This window comes from Bactrocera dorsalis, chromosome 3 (genome assembly GCF_023373825.1).
Source record: "Bactrocera dorsalis isolate Fly_Bdor chromosome 3, ASM2337382v1, whole genome shotgun sequence".
In the NCBI taxonomy this organism is placed as follows: domain Eukaryota; kingdom Metazoa; phylum Arthropoda; class Insecta; order Diptera; family Tephritidae; genus Bactrocera; species Bactrocera dorsalis.
In genome coordinates this window covers 58117057-58139071 of record NC_064305.1, presented here as the reverse complement: position 1 = coordinate 58139071, position 22015 = coordinate 58117057, and the positions used below count along the sequence as shown (strand labels likewise).

The following is a 22015-nucleotide window of genomic DNA, read 5'->3' as shown; positions in this document are numbered from 1 at the left end:
TTTAAGGTTGCTAACAACCTAATTGATGCCACAGAGATTCCTGGTAGTTTTGAGTTTGGTCCTACGGCATTCTCGCTGATACAATCACGGAAACTTAAAACCACAAAGACACAGAAAAACTACGTCTTCCATGGACCTCACAACAGTATTGCTAACCATGTAAATTCACTTCACCAGAACATCGATTTCTATGGAGGCTCCCTCAGTTCATTCAACAATAATATAAAGGACAAACTCCTTCCATACCATTAATTTGTTCACTGTAATACAATTGTCCTTATTATTATATACATATTTTTTCTCTTTTTTCTTTTACTTATAAAAGTAACTGTTGTATATTGCCGATTGGCGTTAATTTAATAATTAAATAAATAAATTATTTCAACTTACAATAGTGAACTTAACATTCTCTAAAGTTTTTAACCGTTTTTTTAAATTTTTGTTACATATGTACTTATTTCAATTAAAGCTGAACGTTTTTCTATTTCCTTGAGTTCGGAAACATTTGCATATTTATATATAGCTGTACCACTCTTCATCGACTCAGTAATATTTATTGCTGCTTCCATGACAGCGCAATAAGATGTTGTCACACTTATTACCTGTTTTCTTCATTATTTATATTACATAATTGAAAATCTAATTGAAACCATAACTTCTAGTTCTACTACTTCTAGATAAATGAGCAAATGCCTCACTAGCAATATCTAAATTTATGTTTGCAATACTTGGATGTTAACATTAAATACTAACGTGGTATACGTAGGTTGCCTTTTATATTTCGGGATTCGAGAACAAAAACAAAATTTTCATCATCGAAATCGTTTAATTTTTTTTTCAAAATATTCTCCATTAAGATCTATAAACTTTTGAATGGGTTTGCACCAAATTTCGAAGCACTTTTGCCACTCTGACTGAGGTAACTCCAAAACATGTGTTCAGAACGCATCAACCGCCTTTTTATGTGTCTTAAAACGTTGACCTCTTAGTTTTCTTATTACGAATAAATAAAAGGAAGTATTTTCTCAGCTCAGGACTATACGGTGGATGACTCAAAAATGCAGTTGTTTCAGTCGATGTGTGAGAGCTCGCATTGTCGTGTTGAAGCGTGATCCGCCATCGGCACTTTTCGTGATTTCTTGAAAGGCAACTGGCAAACAAAATGATTGTGTACCTCTTAGAGTTTACTGCACTACATTTTTTATGACATGGTTGCGATATATCCTGCTGTTTCAAAAAATCAGACAACTATTCGATTGGAAATATTTCGTAAAGTAATAGGGCTGACTTTCTTCCACCTCGATTGTATTTCGCACCGTGCGCGCGACTGAATTCAGTAGAAGGCGTTCCTAGCTAACGAGCGAGCGGCTGGTCAGTTGTCTCCGAGAACTTGAAGAGTCAAGACAAATAGTTTCGCGCGACATGTTTCTGTGAATGAATCAAGCCGAAGATGCAGCCCTCAATTTTTTTTTGTTTCCTTGCCTGAAAAGGCCGATGAAAGGGGATGCAAGCAGCATGCACTTCGGCTCGCAAGACAATTCCGGAGGATGCCTTCCGTGACGCCTTCAATGCTTGGAAATCGCACTGGCAGCGCTGCATCGTCGCGGAAGGAGCCTATTTTGAAAATTTTAAAGAATTGTAACGATTGGTTCAATAATTATTTTTAAATCGACTCAGTCCTATTACTTTCCGGACAAATTGTGTAGCATCAATAGTTTCCGGAAAAACAAACTGATTTTAGACAATCTTCACGAAATTCTTCTTGGAATGATCTACGACCTCGATTGAATTCACCATATCATCGATAAACACTGATCCTTAATGGAGCTCCATCTTCTAAAATTGAATTACATCGAAATTTGTAAAAAAAATAGTCGCGCGAATATGTTCGAGATTTAATTCGATTTTTTGGTCGAGAAGAATATTTTAAGTAACTGTGAACAACACAAATAGCGCTCGTATGTATATTCAAATATTCTGATATTCTGAAATGTCAAATGTCAAAATGTCAAACTTTACCATAAAAATGTAAGTTTCCACTTACATTTCAACACTAGTCTTGCCAAATCCTGAAATATAAACGGCAACCTACGTAAGCATTAGTAAGTTTTACGCAATATTCTAGCCATACTTCACAATCAGCGATTACAGCAAATCGATTTGAAATGTATTTTATTAGACCTGGCATAATTTAATATACTTAATATAATATGCAAAACACTAGAAAGATGAACTATGAAATGCCGTTAGGATAATAATTATTGCAATCACAATAAATAAGATCAAATATGTGCTTACGTATGTACAAATGAACGGGTGCTTATGTAAATAATACTACAATTACTAAAGTATTGCCAATAAATTCTGATCCAGTTGACTTTGGTCATTATAGATGCACGACATTACTTACTATATAAACAGTACGCATTGATGGCAAAAACTTGCTCTTCGCAACATTCCGATCAGCAATGGACGTAGGCACCCTAAATGTATGCTGCATAATTTATAGCCTACAGGTGAATAGAAATATCAAAGCGAACGGGTATTGAATAGAGTGTATGCACAAACGCTAGCATAAAGTGAAGCAAGTAGTCTTTATAAATTAAAATTTTAAAGAGAAATATATATTTTTTTTAATTTCAAACTTACTAAGGTATTTTCATTAAATGAAGAGAAAGAAATTAAATATTATATACAATACAATACCCCATTGATTAGAGAAGTAAACTCAGTGGAAATGGCCATCCCCTTTTTCTACTTAGAGGTAGTTAGTGCTCGAAATTTATTGGTTTAATAACTCCAATAAATCGAATCAGATTTTTAAAAAATAAAGTCAATGATGGGAATTAAATTTGTTTTCTTCGCTATTAAAATTAATACTATAATATATATACAGCCATGGACAAAGAAATAGCATACTTTAAAATCACACTGTAACGAAATTTAATTGGACAAAGAAATAACACACACATTTGGTTATTTGTTAGTATTATTAATTGGCGATCGTGGAAAAAAGAGATCGTTTTAACTGTATTTAAAAAATGAATAAACATTTGCATTGTACTCTGGAAAAAGGTGAATGATTTTTGATCCACATAAAAAGGCAAAAATAAAAATAAAATTGACAAAAATTGTACAGATACACCATAAAAGCTGTTAAACACAACGATGATAGCGTGATGGTCTGTCTAGCTGGTACGGCGTTTTACCATTAGTGAGGATAGATGGTAAAATGGACCAATTTTTATACCTCAACATTCTCAAAAATACTATTTAACCACTCGCATTAGAATCGATATCTGCGAATTGGGTTTTTATGCATGACTATGATCCAAAGTAAGCAGCTAGAACTGTGAAGAATTAGCTCACTGCAGGAAGTATTGACGTACACAGCTGGCCAGCGCAAAGTTCCGATGGAAGTAGAAGAGTTGATACAAATTGGACCGATGGCTAAATCGACTTTTTTCTTGGTATTGGACCAAGCGAATTTTTCGAAGAATATGTTCATAATTAAGAAAGTGATTTTCCAGTCTTTCAAAGTTTTCATTTGAATTGTGAAACTGCGGTTACGGCAAAGAGCATTATTTTGTATAGTATCCAAGTTACAATGAAAAATACAATTTGGAAATCACTTACTTTTACTCACATTTCATTTCGCATTCGGTAAAATGCGGATATTCTAAACAAAACCAAAGGATGAGGACATATGTAGAAGTTCATGAAAGTCAGGAAAGTTCTTTGAACGCCATTCACGTGTGAGTGGCCTGAAACAATTTTTTAACATATGGCTCAAACTGCTCACGAGTATTAAACCAAGTATCCTGTAGACAAAACTGCTTTGGATGGGAGACATTTTTCGGCTATAACCATGTAAGCGGTGTCTACGCCAATATAGAAGAAGAAAAAAATCAAATCTTCTGCTTTATTTTATATTTGCTGCTTTTTTTTCAAAATAATTACCATTATTTTGTAACGTTCCGAGTGATAAAAGAGAAAGATTTTTTGTTGGAGTGCATGAAAGGTTGTAATAATTAAAGTCATTGGAAAGCAATGTCAAGTTATTTGTTGAAATTATGTGTGTCTAATTTCATAAAGTATGAAGCCATCTGATGAACAAGGAAAAGTACTTTGCACGAAATTTCTGTACCTTTGAGGAAAGAAAGATGATTTAAACGAAATATGTGCCGTGGATATTGCCCAAAAATCACCACGAGCCACGATAGAAGAGAGTTGAAAATAATGATGATATATGATATAGCACTGAAAGTCAAGGTGAATAAAAATGTGATGATTTCTACATTTGCTCATTATAGGTAGGTAGGTAGGAGTGCAGCCCTATCGGGCTCAATTAGCACTGATGTGCCATTTTGATACACTGTTCGTAGAAACCTCCTGTATCTGCTGTTACGTTCCACCTTCTCTCTCAAACCATTTTGAGGTTTCGATGAAACTACTTATGTCCGATATGCTTTTGGTGGAAATCCATTCAAGGTTTGGTGCTTGGTGGATTCCGAGTGTTTTGTGTCGGATCTGTGCCAGAGCTGGGCATTCGCAGAGAAAGTGGAAGATTGTTTCCTTGTTCCCTGCTACTCCGCAGCCACGGCAGATGTCGTTGTAGGGCATACCCATTTTGGACGCATGTTCCCCAAATGGCCAGTGCCCTGTTGTGGTAGCTGTTATTCTGTATATACTTTTTCTTGACCTATTTAATAGGTCGTTGGTTCTTTTCCTGTCGTATGTTGGCCATAATTGTTTAGCTATGACGCATTTTGTAATGTTTTTCCACCTGTTGTTAGCAATTTGTTGAAATTGTCTATTGATCTCTCCTTTGATCGATCCTAGCGGGCTGGGTATGAGCTCCGCCTCGGATTCATTGAGGAAAGCTCCTGCCTTTGCCAACTCATCTGCTTTTTCGTTACCGAAAATGTTCCTGTGGCCGGGAACCCAGATCAAGTTTAGCTGGAGCTTGTCTTTTATTGAGCTTAGCGCTCTCTTGCAGTTATGAACTATACTGGAATTTGTCATGGGTGAAGACAATGCCAGGAGGGCCGCCTGGCTATCCGTAAATATAGTTGCTATATTTATATTCCCGTGGTTTTCTAATAGAACTTCGCAGGCTTTTTCTATGCCTAGTACTTCTGCTTGGAAGATGCTAGCCGAGTTCGGTAGACGTATAGAGAGAGATATGCCCAAATCAGCGGAGAATACCCCCGTGCCCACTCCGCAGTCCATTTTGGACCCGTCGGTATAGACTGAGGTGGTACCCTCCTCTGCAATTGAACCTCTTCTCCATTCTCGTCTAGATGGTATTCTCACCTGGAAGTGTCTATTGAAATCCAGCTTTGGGAGAATGTAGTCTGATTTGGTCATAGTGAGTTTGTTTAGGATTACACTATGTCCGTAGTTCTGCTGATTCCAACCTCCCAATTCTTTTATTCTTATCGCCGCAATAGCTGCAGTTTTTTGAATAAAAATGTCCATTGGTAGTTGATGCAGGATCACATTGAGCGCATCCGTGGGACATGACCGGATTGCGCCTGTAACACCCGCACATGCTGCTCTTTGTATTCCATTTAATTTTCTAATGTTGTACAGTTTGTTTAGCGCTGGCCACCATACCAGAGCTCCATATGTGAGTATGGGTCTTATGACCGCCGTGTACATCCACATGATTATACTTGGTTTGAGGCCCCAATTCTTGTTGACGATTTTCTTACAAGTATAGTAGGCCATGTATGCTTTGTTTATTCTTTTTTCTATATTTATTTTCCAGGACAGTTTGGCGTCAATCTCCACCCCCAAATACTTAGCTGTTGGGGATAGAGTGAGTGTTGTGCCGTTTAGTACCGGAAGTTGAAACTGAGGTATTTTGGTTCTGCTAGTGAATAGCATTAGTTCTGTTTTGTTCGGGTTAACTCCTAGACCATTGCTTTTAGCCCATAGGTTTAACCTACGAAGTGCTCTTTCCAAAATCTCGCTGACTGTTGAAGGAAACATACCTGATACCAACAACACTATATCGTCTGCATACGCTACTGCTTTCACTCCACCACCGTTTAATTGGAGGAGTATTTCGTTCAGCGCTACAACCCATAGAAGCGGAGAGAGGACCCCCCCTTGAGGCGTCCCTCTACTCACATAACTTATTTGTGTTGCAGCGCCGTTTGAAGCTATAATCTTCCTATTCTCAAGCATCGATAGTATCCATCTGCACACAGTGTCATCTATGCCCCCATGCGCCAGAGAATTAACTATCGTATTTACTTCTATGTTATTGAAGGCGCCCTCTATGTCTAGAAAGGCAGCCATGGTGTATTGTTTGTGGTGCAGTGATTTTTCAATCACACTTATCACCTCGTGAAGGGCGGTTTCGGTTGATCGGCCCTTTATGTACGCATGTTGGGACTTCGATAACTTCTCCGCCATTATTGTTCTTACGTGTATATCTATTAGCCTTTCTAGTACCTTCAGCATAAATGAGGTAAGGCTTATAGGTCTAAAATCCTTGGCGTTCTCGTGCGTTCTTCTGCCTGGTTTCGGAAGGAACACAACTTTACTCCTTTTCCAACTTCTTGGGATGTAAGATAGTTGAATGCTTGCTTTGTATAAATTTTCAAGCCTTAGAACCATTGGTTCTACCAGTTTCTGCAGCATTATGGGCATAATCCCGTCAGGACCTGCCGCTTTAAATGGTGCAAAACTATTTATGGCATATTTGATTTTCCTTTTGTCTACTATTTGGCTTCGATAGTCAGCTGCGTTCACCGGTGATTCCGGTTGAACCCTCGTTGAAGGTGTTTGCTGACTCCCAGGGAAGTGTGTTGTGATTAGTACTTCCAGAGACTCTTTTGCCGAGGAGGTCCAATCACTTCCCTCCGCCCTAATGTAGGCAGTATTTATATGGTCTTTGGATAGCATTTTACTCAGCCTAGCGGCTTCTCTGCAACTTTCAATCGATGTGCAGAAAGATCGCCATGAGTCATTTTTAGCTTTCCTGACTGCTTTTTTGTATTCCTTCATAAGGTCTTTATATGGCTGCCATATTTTAGTTCTAAAACTCTCATTGAAAGCTTTCCTTAGTTGTGTTCTCAAATTCTTGAGTTCACTGTTCCACCAAGGAAGAGACTTTCTCTTTTTCAAAACTGTTAGCGGAGTAGATTTATTAAAAGTGGTGATTAGGATTTTTTCCAACTTCTCCACTTCTGAATCTAGTTCCTCTGGATTACTGATACTCTTATTGCCTCCCTTTTCGAGGCATTTTGTTGCTATACTGGTAAATTTTCCCCATGCCGTTCTTCTAGGGTTCCGGTATGTGAGAGGCGGACTGCACCTCTCGCGGATGCTGAAGAGTATCCAGGAGTGATCCGACATGGAAGGCTCATCGGATACCCTCCAGTTATCCACAACGAGACTGTCTGTGTCTGTTGATAGCGTGAGGTCAAGAACCTCCTCCCACCCCGGGAACCTTTCCGAGCTTGGGAAAATAAAAGTTGGCTTATCGCCCTTGTTGCAAATACTTAAATTACCATTCAAAATATAGTGCAAGAGTGACTCACCTCTGGTGTTTATACTGGAGCTACCCCATACGGTGTGCCTTGCATTTGCATCACACCCTATTAGGACATCATCCTTCTTGTTCTCCTCTACTAGCCTGGTGAGCGGGGCCGGTGGTATATCTTCGTCATGGGCCAAGTAGGCCGAGACCAAGAAGAAGGGCTTTTCTTTCTGTTCCACCTTCACCACTGTGATATCTGCTGTGCTGTAATTAGGACAAAGAAATGCATTTATACTTTTATTGATAAGAATGCATGCCCTAGGTTTACCTCTGTTCCTCGTGTAAAACAGGTTATAATTGCTGCTGTTTAGCCCTTTTATGGAATCTTCATTGACCCAGGGCTCCTGTATTAGGCTGATGTCGATGCCCCCTTCGTTCACGAGGGTTGTCAGATTCGCCGTAGCACTCTTCGAGTGCTGCAGGTTAATCTGTACACATCTTATGCTGTTGTTATTGGGCATCTCGGGGTTCTTCAATGCCCACATTCCTTAGCAACTGGCTGGCGTCGTCGACCTCTTCCGTGTCGTCTTCGTCAGCCGCTTTGTCGCCTTGGAATATTTTTATTCTTGCCTTACGTATTCCGAAGCTGATTTTGTTGTCAGTCTTCTTCAGAGCCTCAATGGACTCGTCGCAAATGGCCACTAGTATTGGCTTGCTTGCTTTGTTCGGGTTTTCCTCCTTTATAAGCTGCCACTCATCTATACCAGGTATAGATTTGTTCTGCAGCTTAATGCACCTCAGGAGTTTTTCGCCTGGCTCCTCTAGTGGGGGTAACCAAATGCGAGCCCGAGGTCTCTTTGGAATATCCCTGGCGGGTATAAGCCTCAATTGGAGGCCTACAAAGGCGTTGCTAATTTTAGCAACACTACCCGTCAGGAAGTCTAGCGAGGCCTGGTCCGCGCACTTGATGACCCTGTAGCCCCTGAGGGTCTCAGAGGAGTCAAACTCCGGGTGGGGACCCGCAGGATTGTCGAGTACATAGCTTAGCACCATACTCGACAATCTGACATCGATCTCCACCCATCTCTCCTGAATAGTGCTCGGAGAGGAGGATTTCCCATCTATTATGGCCACCTGCAGGCTATCTCTGGCTACATCGCAGAAATGCCTTGCCGTTGTTGTGCTGCTGTGTTCACCCTCACTCCTCCTCGGTTTTTTAGGTTGAGCTCCGGGTACTTCTGTGGTGGAGCGATTTCTCTTCTGAGAAGTGCTCTCTCGTTTGCTCTCTACTTGAGGTTGTGATTGCTTCCTTTTCAGGTAGCTCTCATAATCCTCTACAATAGATTTGAGGCGCTTTGTTTCAGCCTCATCAACTGGGGTACCGGCTGCCTGGTCTTTGGCTATCTTCCCTAGTATGAAGACCGCCCTCTGGTACCGGTTTTTCCTCAGCTGATTCTGGGATTTTTTTCGTTTCTTTACGTCTCTTTTAGCCGCCAGTGCACTTTGTTTGGTGCTCATGGCAGCCTTGGAGGTGGACGCCTCCTCCCTTAAATTTGATGGTTTGTCTGCTGTATCTACCGGTGTACTTTGGTTGGTACGTCCGGTAGTACTCTTACTTGTCTCCTGGCTGGAGGCAAGCAATTCGTCTTCGTCGGATTCCGTTATAGGATTCCTATATTTCATGTCCGTAGTCGTCGCTGTTGTCGTCGTCATGGTTGTTGTTGTAGTTGTTGTTGTTGTTGCTAAGTTATTTGTTTCGTTCATTTTTGGTCCCACGAGTAATCCGGAAAGGGTTGGTCACTCGTCCGCAGAGCCGGTATACGGAGAGAAGGCGATTTATACCTCCGACCTCGCCCGGGCATCGGAGGGGACCGTTCGCGATCAGCTATTTATTACCCCCCGCTGACCATTCAGCCCTTGGCACGGGTACCTCGACACCTTGGCTTAGGGTGGTGTTGGTTCGGGTATCCTCACAATTCCACAATAGGAGATGGGCGTAAAACCTAAGGGTTTATTCATCCATATCACTATTGTGGGAAATTATGAAGTGTCCCTCTTAGTTCGTAAGATTAGAGTGCGTTTCCTTTGGGATGCACACTTTACTCTTACTTAAGCCCCTTCGCCACGGCAAGGCGACCAACTTCAAAGAGGCTCATTATAACTTTAATAAAGATATACGAAGTGTGTTCAAAAAGTTTCGCGAATCGTAACTGACAGTTTTCTTCGATTGCAGGGGCGTGGTGCATCATGAGTTCTTGCCACAGGGAAGAACGGTGAATAAGGAATATTACCTGCAAGTTATGCGCAATTTGCGCGAAGCAATCCGCCAGAAACGCCCGGATTTGTTCACTTTTGCCACGATATTCGATCGATTGATCGCCTGTTTCCGGGTCATAAGCAATGATACAAGACTAATCGCCAATATTAATTCATTTCATGGCATCCTGGTAGTTGTTTCACAGACATTAAGCGGCGCGGCTTTTCAAAAGAACTGTGTGATCTCAGATCCTTCCGATATTCGAACGATGCCAGTAAGATCTTTGACTCGTAATCGTCGATTCTCCACTTGAAACTTCTTTATAGAATAATTTCATCGTAAAATTGGCCGAAAGCGCTTTATGTACTTCTGAAAGACAAGCGTTTACTAAACGCTAATGATTTATTGGTGTGATATTTGGCACAGATGTCCTTGACAGTCATATCATGGTAGAAAAAAAAATACTTCGACGAATGGGTTTTCGTGCTAAATTTGATTTAAAAAGTCTTACTATTTATTGACCACTGTGTTACATATGTAAATATATATTCTCGGAGAAAGGACCCTTAACGAGGATACCAAATTTCTACTACTAAATCCATTAGTTCCTGAAATATCACATAAAATACTTATTTTTAAGAATATTTTGATGTAAGAATTTTTGATTGGATGGTGTGTTTTTTACTTTAAGTTGAAAAACTCTCCCTCAATATTTTAAATGAAAAGTACAGTGTGTTTGAGACTCATGAAAATAAGCTTACTCAAAAAATTGGATATTTTCTCAAATAAATATTGAGGTTATGTAATGAAAATGTTACGATAAGGGTTGTAGATCTTTTTATTACCTACAAAATTGAAATTTTTTTCTATAGGACTCCTAGCTTTTCCCGAAATTTAAACCGCTTTTAGCCCCTTTCCCATCTCAGACTGGCAGCAAATTGTTTTGCCTTTCATTTTTGTTATATTGCCTTTCGTTGCCAATAGATTTCAATCTACTATGATTTTATTTGCTGTCAAAAATTAGCCATCCTGGTATTAGGTCCTGTCACTAAACCTGATCTCTCGAAAAAAAAATTGGTTTGGTTCAACACACAGAGTAACTTACTATTTCGGCTTTGTTATCAACTTAAATTAATAGTATTAACAATTAATTGCGTAGTGTTTATTCAATTGCCAACACAAAGGCAGTCGAAGCCATTTCATCCGCTTAAGCAAACTCAACCTTAATATGATTTCGTCAAGATAAGTCATCGCAAAAACTCCCTAGAAACTGATCCACCTTTTCCATCCGAATCTGAAAATTGGACCGACACTCTCGATTAGTGGCGGCACCATTATCATTTGATGTACCACAATTTCGTATTCATTGTACAGTTTTTATCGTTCAACTCATTAGTGGCATAGCCTTATATAAGAATTTAAACATTAAGTTATTCATATTAAATACCGTGCGTCATTTTGATGCAACCGCTTTTCGCAGACGACTATACAAAAACGAATATGTAGCATACATACATATATATAGTATATAATAGCGGTTATTTTACATACACATACAATAAATGGCCCGTGTGAGAAGTAACGCACTCTTCAATATCGTAGCTAAGGCCTAGAATGAGTTTCGTAATTTTCGTTTGCGCATCTTTTCAGCGCATCAGCACTGGTGCACCATCAACATCAATATCAACATCGTAAAATGCGACACTTTATTGTTGCAAGTAAATGCGTTCAATTAAACGAGATTTCAGCAACCGTTCCATTTACCCACGTTTCCGTTAACTGGCGAACAACAATGACTCGCTCAGAAACGCAACAGGCTACCAAAATAGTGGTGCGTCTATAAAAGCAACAGCAACTGATTTTCATATTCATTTCATCATTTATTTAACGCGTGAGAACTCGCCATGTGGTCGAAAGTAACGGTAAGTACGCACATCTCATGTCAGAATTACAGCGAAGATAAACAGGATTACCACCGTTGATTCCTCCAAACAGCTAGTCGGCTTAGTAGGTGTAGTCGCGCTCGTCGCTGTTGCGAGCGCACAGAATGATGGACGCTATCGCCCCACGCCCACGCTGCCTTATTATCAGCGGCCACGTACAACACGTCTCCGTCCTACGGTCATTGGTGACGGACGTTATCGTCCGAGTAATGATGGGCGTTATCGGGGCGCAAGCGATGGACGCTATCGCGGTGGTAATGATGGACGGTATGTGCACCAGGATGTGCCCTATGTGCATGACGATCGCGCCGGAGGACAATATGAAGGCGATAAGGACCGGTTTGGACCTGGCGGTGGTGCCGCCGGTGCGTCCGGTGCGTTCGGAGGCGCTGGGCGATCACGTGCGGGCGGTAATGCGCTGGGTTCGGCTGGATCAGCTGGTAATCGCGCGACTTTGCCAGCGCGTACAACAACAACACGAAGACCGACACCAAAAACAACCGCAGTTACACCAGCACTACCAAAGGGCAGCGGAACGGGTGAGGGTGGTGGTGGTTGGCGCATTCTGCAGCTTTTCGATAAGGAGGAGAAGGACGGCTATCAGTATATGTAAGTGTTCCAAGTGCAACATGAATAAGTGGCGAACACTTTCGACTAACTCGCTATAAAGCCATAGAAATCCATACGTCGCTTAAAAACTTTATAACAAAACTCTACCATTATTAACTCAAGTTAATAGCGTAGTAAGGACTGTAGTTAACAGCATGCTGTTACATTTAATCCACTGTTTATTAACAGTATTTCCATCACATCAGATCACAGCCAGAAAGTATGCTTTGAATTAATTGCAAATTTAATTTTTTCCAGTTATGAAACAGAGAACGGCATTTTGGCGGAGGAAAGCGGACGCATCGAACAATTAGCTCCGGAAAAGGAAGGTTTACGTTCGACGGGCTTTTACGAATACACCGGCGATGATGGTTTGCTCTACCGTGTCGATTATGTGGCCGACGATAATGGTTTTGTGGCGCGTGGTGCGCATATACCTACTCCACCACCATATGTTGCCAAACTGTTGGCATACTTGGCCGCGAACGCCAAAAATTAGTTATTTCAAATTGTATTTATATTAAATTCATTAAATCGAAGTGTGTTTTCATCAATAAATCTCGTTGAATTTTAAATGATAATGATGATTTAAATGATACGAATACTTCTTGAAATAAACTTATCTGCATCGGGGAAATATCAAAATATGTATACTTGTTTTTATATCGCCAACACAACAGTCCTAACCGCCATTATGATCCACAGCTGAGTGACATTCGAGCTGTTTGCTAGTATGGTTCGTACCACCTGATAGCGTCACTGAATATATTTATTTGTAAGATATTTTTTTGTGGATAACCACTTTAAGCTTGTTACTGATATTTTTTTAGAACCCTTTGTCTGATATATATAATAGTCAGTACATAAAGCATGAATAGTTAATAGTAACTTCTATCTTCTTTCGTTTTCACAACCACGGCAATTACTGTTATAGAATATATCCATTTTCAATATGTGCTGTCCAAAGAAAAATAGACTTTTATTGCAGCTGCACATTGTCATATACCTTTTTTTCTATCTTTAACCCTTTCAGTCCCAAAGGACTTTTTAAACGATGTCAAGCATAGATAGAAGTTGCTTATAAGCAACTTCGGGGCTGAAAGGGTTAAGGATCTTATGATCCAGTTTGTAGGAGCTTATAGATATCACAATAGGTTTGTTCGGAATGTAATAAAACTGATTTTCTTCCGCCGCTATTTCGGATCGTGCGCGCACCGACTAGCCGATTGGAAGTTGCACCACCAATGCCCCGGCTCACACCGCCTTTCTTGTGAACAGCTACCTAACCAAGGCCGGCATCCCAACACTTCCGTCCTTCAGCCCATATGTGGCCGCCGGACATTTTTTGTTTTCTTGTCTGAAAAGGCCGATGAAAGTTCAGCATTTTCAGATGACAGAGGGGATCCAGCCGCATGCACCTCGGCTCTGAAGGCTACACCGCAGAATACCTTCCATGACGCCTTCAAAGCTTGAAAATCGCGCCAGTTGCGCTGCATCGACGCAAAGTTTTTAAAGAATTGTAACAAATGGTTCAATAAATTCCGGACAAGCCCTGTAGATCAGCTCTCTCAGACATCCAAATGAATCTGTCTTAGGATTAACCTCTTAACCTAATTTAACCTAATCACACAAGCAAATTTAAAACATGTACTAGATAGAAAATCGTGATTAAAGACATACTAATGGTGCTGGCTGAAATAAGCTGCATCACTTTAAAATGCTGTAACTGAACGTTTTCTATTTCTGTTTGAATAATTTAAAAACGTGTTATATTATTTTATTATAAAGTGAATCACCTTCTTATTAAAGAAAAAACACAGAAACTTCGCATTTGATTGTAAATACATATGTATATATTATAATTTGAAAGAACAGTGAACAGATGTTAAGTTGAAAGCGTGCAAAATACAGCTTGTGAAAGAATTGAAGCCGCTCGACCTGCCAAAGCGACAATTCTTCGATTTATGCGCTTTTGAAAACTTCCAACAAGATCCGACGATTGCGAGCCAAATTTTGTTCAACGGCGAAGCACATCAAGCGTGTAATTCGCCAAAATGCTCGAACGAGTCCTCGAAAATTAAAGTCAACGGATAAACTATCTGAGACGTAGCCGCGGCCAACATTTGAAAGAGATTATTTTCAAAAAATAAATGCCAGAGAATATTCTTACGAATTATAATAAATATTCTTCTTTAAATTTTAAGTATCTGTGTTTTTCTTAAAAAAAAAGGCGAAGAAAATCGAAATGGATCACCCTTTTGTACTATTCCAACTAATTTAGGATAAATTGCAGTCTCCCTCATTGGACGGATCGTCGTATTCCGTATTATTTTTTAGTGTTGAAGACAGAACTAAGAACATTTTTCTCTTAACGACCATTTAATTATTTCTCTAAGGAGATGGATTGTTCTATTTGGATTATCTCTTAAAACTTTTCCATGAATTACACCGAATACAGTGTTAGGTTCTTATAAAGAATATTTTGTACTTGGGAAGAAAAAATGTAAAGTATCTAAGTACATAACTTTACGTGCCAAAAACTATAATTGACCAACACCCTTAATAAATATTGACATATTTTAGCAAATATTTCTTCTAATCAGGCTCCGAATTATACATTTACGGACTATACTATACGAGGTGTGTTCAAAAATATCGCGAATTTTGTGTTGTTTCAAAAATTATTTATTTATTCATGAATATCTAAGTACTTTGTCCTCTTCAAAGTAATCCCCATGAGATATTATACACTTGTGCCAACGGTTTTTCCAATCTTCGAAGCACTTCAAAAAATCATTTTTTATTTATCTTCTTCAGCTCCTCCTTCGATGTCGTCTTTATCTCGTCAGGAGAAGCGTAACGACGTCCTTTCATGGACCTCTTCAGTTTAGGGAACAAGAAAAAGTCACAGGGAGCCAGATCTGGGGAATACGGTGGCTGCGGCATCATTAGTGTGTTGTTTTTGGCCAAAAAGTCGCGCACAAGCAACGATGTGTGAGCATCTTGAATAGCATTTTGAATAGGTTAAAATCGAAGACGATCCAAAACACGTGCAAGCAAAGCAGCTGTCAACAATTAAATGAACATTCAAAATGGCCGAGCTTGTCGGCATAAGTCAGAGACATGAGTACCAACATAACGCCACAAATTTCGAAATTCGAATATACGTAGCCCGCTAAAATTCAAAATTCGCAATACTTTTTTAACACACCTCGTACATATAAAGGAAATTAAAAACGTATCTAGTATATCTGACATTATTTTAACACTTTGAGGCGAATTAGCGCACACAAAATGTTTCCCTAAGAGCATTCAACGTAAGTAGGTTAATTTTAAAATGTTTAGATTATTTTGTTTAGCACAATGAACAATGACGTTCCCATGAATAGTACCAAGAGATGCATCGTACTTCATCGCAATGTTGATATCCCATTATTTGACAAACCAAAGCATCGGAATAGTAGACTATCTCTCTTGGAGTCCTCAATTTCCAACTAATTATGCAACAGGCATGCTGACAAAACACATGTTTTTCAAATTTAATTTCAATATTATGAATTCGGTTGCAGATGTTACACTGATGTTAGAAATTTTTCTAGTTTTGCATGGTTTGGCGTCAATGTTTTGTTTCCATTGTCCAAGATGTCAGCACCCGCTGAAAAAAATTTTCTTTGATATCTTAAAGTGTCAGTTACCTTAACTTGATTTATTTTCCTTTCATCCCAAGTTGTTGGAGTATTTGAAAGTTTTCATCCTAATAGTCAGTTTTGAACGTCCTCTGTGTTCATCGTATTAGTTGATCAATGGTCTGGCGCTGAGCCCAAATAATATTCATCAACACAGTAATTGGTTGCTGTGGCATTTTTTTTTCATTGAAAATGTGTACGATAGCTGTAAAATTTATGCACCTGCCTATTTAAGGTTGGATCAAACTACTTACTACTTCTATAATTGAGTTCTACTATCATTTTTTAGGTTAGGTTAGATGACTGATCTAGAAAGTAGCCAATACAAATTCGCACAGGCGTTTAATTTCCGTTCCCGGCAGTTCAGTATGATGTCTGGAGGTATGCGCTACCAAGTGTTTTGTTTAAGTCTTGACTTCCTAAACGCGTGACACTCAAAAAATAAGTGTTTCCACCTCATCTTCTTCCATACAGCTTTTGTAGATGACATCTGGTAGGATCCACAGCCTTATCACATTCACGCCAATAGGGAGAGACTGGCCATACCGAAGGCTAGAAGAGAAGAGATCTCTAGATTTCTTGCTATCGATCTTGGGCCAAAAGACTTTGGTGATATGGATAGTGACCCAGCGCTGGCAAAGCTTTCGCGCAGCCCATCTATCTAGCAGTAGAACAGAACAGAATTCGGGAGCATGGACCCGCTCCCATCCTACGATTCTGCCGTGGCCAAGCACCCACACCAGTCTCATCACAAATACACTGCTATTGATAGCGAGGTTAAGTACACCTTGACCACCCCTGAACGGTTCGTTAATGAGTTCAAGGCTAGTATCGTCCCCATCTTTTGCCAATGGTTTCTCTACAGTAGTATAATGTAATTATTGCCTTTTTTGCTCTCTCTTCGATATTCGGATTCCGTGAAAACTTCCTTTCAGGATGAGCCCTAGATATTTCACAGTATCCTACGGTTGCAAATGGATATCTCCCATTTGCGTCAGTGGTGCCACCAAAATCTTGTATTTTCTAGTAAATTAAACCTTCTAGGTTTATTAGGGTTGATGACTAGCACCTTTTGGTAGTAATGATTTTCTACCGACTTCGTTTGTTACGTCTCTCGATTCTTTAACGATTTTCCATATCAGAAGAAATGGTTGGTGCAAAATGCACCGTATGATTTCATCTTACTTGAGGACATTAAACTTTGTAACTTTGTAGTTGAAAGCATTGAATTAATTGTCGGCATCTTATATATTTTATTTCATTGCTGTAGATGACAATTTATACATGATTTTACATAAATATATATATATTAAACGACTGAATACAAATAATACAAAGAATTTAGAGAAGAAACTTTCAGGTGAACACTTTCCAAAGGCAATAAAGTTTTGGAAGCATTATAAAAGGGTTTTTTTTGTTTTCCAATGACCATAAATGAAGTTTGTTCACATTGAAAGTATCCAAATCGACACGGCAATTGAAGAATAATAGAGAAGCTCGACCAAACAGCTGACAACGATGGCAGCCTTAAACTATTACGTGTTGTTATTGTCAATAAAATATTTTATGTACCAGTTTTTCACGGTCTTGATATGAGTCATAGTATATTACCAGAGTGATATAAAATTAGTAGTAGAAAAATAGTATTTCTTTGACCAGAGTATACGCCGTCTTTTACGTTAGAGTTGGCAGCACATTTGTCTGAACGTAATCGAGTACATCACTTATAGTCGCTTGAATGTTGAATTGCTATAGAAATAAAATAAGTCAGACTGTCATGAAAGCAAAAACAAAAAGTGTGTTTGAGTTGGCTTACACTCGGAGCATTTTGCTCATTGTCATTCGTATATTTCACATTATAGATATCATCTTGGTACTCGCCCGAGACATGCACATTAGTCGTATCTCCTTCCGCTGGCTCCTCGGTCGCAGTCGATTCCACATCAGCATTCACATCTAATTAAAAACAAAATATTTTTTTTCTCAAAACTAATACTGCTGCAACTCTTCCCCCTTACCATAGTCCGATGGCCACAGTTGATTTTCATACTTGTAGTCGTAATGCTTTTTGACGTCATCGTCGTTTATCCACTCGAACTGCACGATTTGCCAACCGCTGCCGTCGAAATTGAAATCTACAGAGAAGCGCAAATGATCCTTCGGTCCCAGTTGGAAGCCATTGAGCGTGCCGAATCGATGTAGAGGCAGCCCACGAGCATCGTGGACATAAATTTGGCCACGATCGCCATAGCCACCGTTATAGGGCACTTTAACATGATGATATTTACCGCTTTCGTCTGGTATATATTTGCCACGATCAGCGCCATGCAACTCTGGTATGTAACGACCATTACGCAGTGGATTAATCGGCAAGCCGTTTGTCTCCGTGTCTTGTGGGCGACAGTGTGCCGTTTGTAATAGATATAGCAATAAAACGGCTAGTTTTGTATAAGTGGAAGAGTGAGAAGTCATAGTGCCACGCAGGATAATAGTACGAGTAAATTACTAGAGAGAGCTTGGCTTAGATTATCGAATTATCACGTATACGCCACGCTGGCCGCGCGATTCGACGCCTACAACAGTTCACACGATACTGAACTACGAAATTGCTGCAACATTACATGCGGTTTTCCTTTTTGTTGGTATTTATTTTCATTGGCTAAGCAAATATTTTCTCGAATTTATTAACTCGCACAATTATGGCGCCTGATTAGTGGAGCGCCACTTTGGAATTTAGACGTTATGAGTTATGCACGTTTGTCTTGCCTCCAGCTGATAGGTTGTCATTGGGGCTCACTGATTAATAAAGGGTGCTGCAATACTCCCAATTAAATTCTATTGCCTTTATTTTAAATTTTAAAGTTCGAATATTCAAAGCCTTGCACACGAAACTAAAAGTTTAGGTTAGGTTAATCTGGTAGGGAGTTGCTACGTCCATGAGAAGTAATCATTATTTAGGATGCCTGCGTTTCGCGCGAATTTTAGCAGACTCTGCGGCCTCATTATCAATGCCTCCTTTAATGTATCATACCGTGGAGACACCCCGATGCTTACAGCGTGGTCTTGCCAATACGGGACAAGTGTGCAATAGAACCATTGTTTCTCTGAAGACTTGCTCTAGACATTAACAGAAGTCTTCTCGATTTGTCAGTGATTAGTTAATATTCCGATCATGTCCTACAGTCTCTTCTATCGAGTGCCAATAGGAATTTTGTGTACCTCCGATCTACCGTTTTGCACATGATTTTTGCAGTTTTGCACCCAGGTAGCTCGCTCTACTACGGCTACTACTTTATTGTCCTCGATGCCTTTGTGAGCTGGCACTCAGTAGAAGAAGGGTTGCCTGCCTCTGGCAACACTTTCCACTGCTGCCCTGGACAAGCAAAACAGTTCTGGCCGATATACGATACGAGGTTACTGCCTTGATTGCTGCGTAGCTGTCTCCGTAGATTTTGATTGGAATTGCCTATGGGTGCATTGGAGCCAAGCTCTGTGGCTTACGCAATAGCAAAGCCCTCAAATATATTGCAGTGGTCCGGAAACTTAAATGGCTGGCTTATGCCTAACACTGGACAGTATATTCCCGCACCAACTACATCCTCCATTTAAATGCCATACGCATAAATGTCTAGAGTGTTGCGCGCAGCTAACATACCATTACGTTAGCCATCATTTTCTATGTTTTCTTCGAAGCTTCTTTCTCAGTTGGAAAGTGGGACCATGCAATCGGTGTTAGCCCAACCGCCATTACCCACCGAGCTATGTCCCAAAGTTCTTTTTGTAAATTCTCTTGCCGCAGCAGGCATCTGAACTAAAATAGCTGAGAAAACTGCGGTTCACATGGACGATATAGGAGTTTTTTTTTTACTTAAAAAGGGTTGTGTCTTCAGGAAATCAGCCAAAATAAAAAATAAACAACTGAACATATGCATATACTATACCTTAGATACATCACTATTCAAATTACTACTCGAACTAATTGGATCACCCTTTAAAAACTTATATAGCAAATTTTATATTAAACCCGTTGCGAAAAGTTCTTTGTTATTCTATTAATGAGACTATTTTAAAAAGACTACTTAAGCTTGAAATTTAGGCAGAATCTCAGTCATATTACTGTGACAGATCCATATTTTTTTCAGGGGTTACATGGGCTTACGAGTTTCAAAAAATTGATTTTTTACGTTGATCCGAGTAATAGCTTCGGAGATACAGCCTTGATAACTTGTGTACTCGAGGCTAGCTAGGGGTTACATACGTTTGCTCGGGTAAGAAACAGCCTTTTTTCAACAATTAAATAGTTTATTAGAATTGTTTAAACAATATTCGAATTTTTGAAACTCAAAAACTCATGTAACCTATTTATGCTTCTTGTGGGCAAATTATTGAAGGCATTTAGATGTGGAGCTCTAATATGAGATTCTTATTTCTCCAACACCTTCAGTTTTGATCGTTTATATGTATGTAAATGGGTTGCACTCTGAGTATAAATGGCAATCTCTCCATAGCTTTACTCGAAAATGTGAACTTAATCAAAATTTATTAAATATTAAAGACTTCAGACTGCTTTATGTTATTTACAAACACATGACTTCAGTCAAAAAATCGTTATTTCGGTAGTTACCGGGTAAAACCTAATTTAAATTTCCGTTCCTTAAAGTATGAAATAACAATGAATTTGCACTGTTTTTTCTGGTGATCTTTTTCTTTAGAACTTGTGTTGAGAAATTTACTAAAAAATTTTCCTGGAGGGCGAATGTTTGGATTTTTTTAACTCATTTGGAATGTCAGAAATGTTTTCAAAAACAGTGTTTCAGAGCAAATTTTTTGGTTAAATGTATTTTCTGAAAGCTATTTGTCAGGCTTAGGCAAATATATAAATAATTCCGTCGAAATCTAAGGTTAATATATGGTAACAATAAGGAATAAATATCTACGAAAACTGTAAGACGAGATTGCGCTCATCGTATTTCTTAACTGTTCTGAATTTAATTCGATCAGCTGACTTCCCTGTACACTTTTACTACTATACAAACCGCTTCAAAGCTGATTTCGTTGAAATAAATTTATTAAATATATACTCCCTTTTTCTAATTTGTGCCTACTAAGCCAAATTAATATTACACTGTATCGTCTTTTGCAACACTGGAAAACCGCAACGATATCTAACACTGTATGCGTGTGTGTGTGTTAATTATCACTCGAAGACGAAACACATAGTCGTTTAATACGAAAATTATTACGCGTGAAGTGGTATGGAATGCGAAACAATGTTTCCAAGCCTGCTTGCATTTGAATACGAAGATGCCGAAGTACACTTGCACAAATACATATGCACACATAACTGTGTATTCTAGAATATATTTGACAGTACGCTATGTTGTTGTAACAACAAATTCATATTTTTCCAATCGGTCTAATTAATGTGACGCCTCCGGATTAGAGATTGAAAGTAATGTGTTTGTGTCGTACGTGCAAAGTCGTATATTTAGTGGGGAATTCCATAAACAGAAGTATTTCCGAACTAACTAGGAATGACGCATCATAATTTCAGGTTATGATGGTGAAATTATAATTATTTTTAGATATATCCATGTCTATTAAAATGGAAAAATCTTTGTGAAAAAATTGTTTATTGATAACTTTTATTATTTTTTATACAGAAGAGCCATTGGCTTAAGTTGGAGTCTCTCCGGTTCCGATCACCGGTTCTTGTATGGTGGAGGGTATTTTCTCTGCACACTTGTCTGTGGAGTTCTACTGAATAGATACTGGGATCCACATAATCGGTACCTAAGGGATTGAACATTTTTGCTTGGATTTGGACAATTTCTGGTTATAAGGTGGCATATCAATTATATATATCAATTATATACGGAAGTACCGTACTGAATTTAGTCGAAATCGATCGAGCGGGTACGGAGATATGTGATTTCATCAAAGAGTAGGCGGTATCACGCCCTAGTCATTATCTTACCACAGGTCCCATAAAGCACATCTCGGTGAAATTTAATGTCTCTGGCAT

At 39.2% G+C, this 22015-nt stretch overlaps 2 protein-coding genes across 3 annotated transcripts; one reads left to right on the top strand and one right to left on the bottom strand.

Moving 5' to 3' along the window:
- The first annotated feature begins 11519 nt into the window (after positions 1-11519).
- On the top strand, positions 11520-12875 carry LOC105233882 (larval cuticle protein LCP-30). Its single transcript, XM_011216052.4, has 3 exons — positions 11520-11674; positions 11748-12304; positions 12563-12875. The coding sequence occupies exons 1-3, from the start codon at positions 11657-11659 to the stop codon at positions 12801-12803; spliced, it is 816 nt and encodes a 271-aa protein (XP_011214354.2). The 5' UTR covers positions 11520-11656; the 3' UTR covers positions 12804-12875.
- Positions 12876-17220: 4345 nt separating this feature from the next.
- LOC105233881 (uncharacterized) lies at positions 17221-18613 on the bottom strand. 2 transcript variants are annotated; one of them, XR_007422073.1, is made up of 4 exons: positions 18009-18613; positions 17807-17946; positions 17602-17739; positions 17221-17522 (listed from the first exon to the last, which is right to left on the bottom strand). XR_007422073.1 is itself a non-coding variant. In XM_011216050.4 (3 exons), exons 1-3 carry the CDS (start codon positions 18460-18462, stop codon positions 17665-17667), a joined length of 669 nt encoding a protein of 222 aa, XP_011214352.2. In that variant the 5' UTR covers positions 18463-18612; the 3' UTR covers positions 17222-17664. The 2 variants fall into 2 exon arrangements, 1 of the variants encoding a protein (XP_011214352.2); XM_011216050.4 differs by having other exon boundaries at positions 17222-17739; positions 18009-18612.
- Between the last annotated feature and the right edge of the window lie 3402 nt (positions 18614-22015).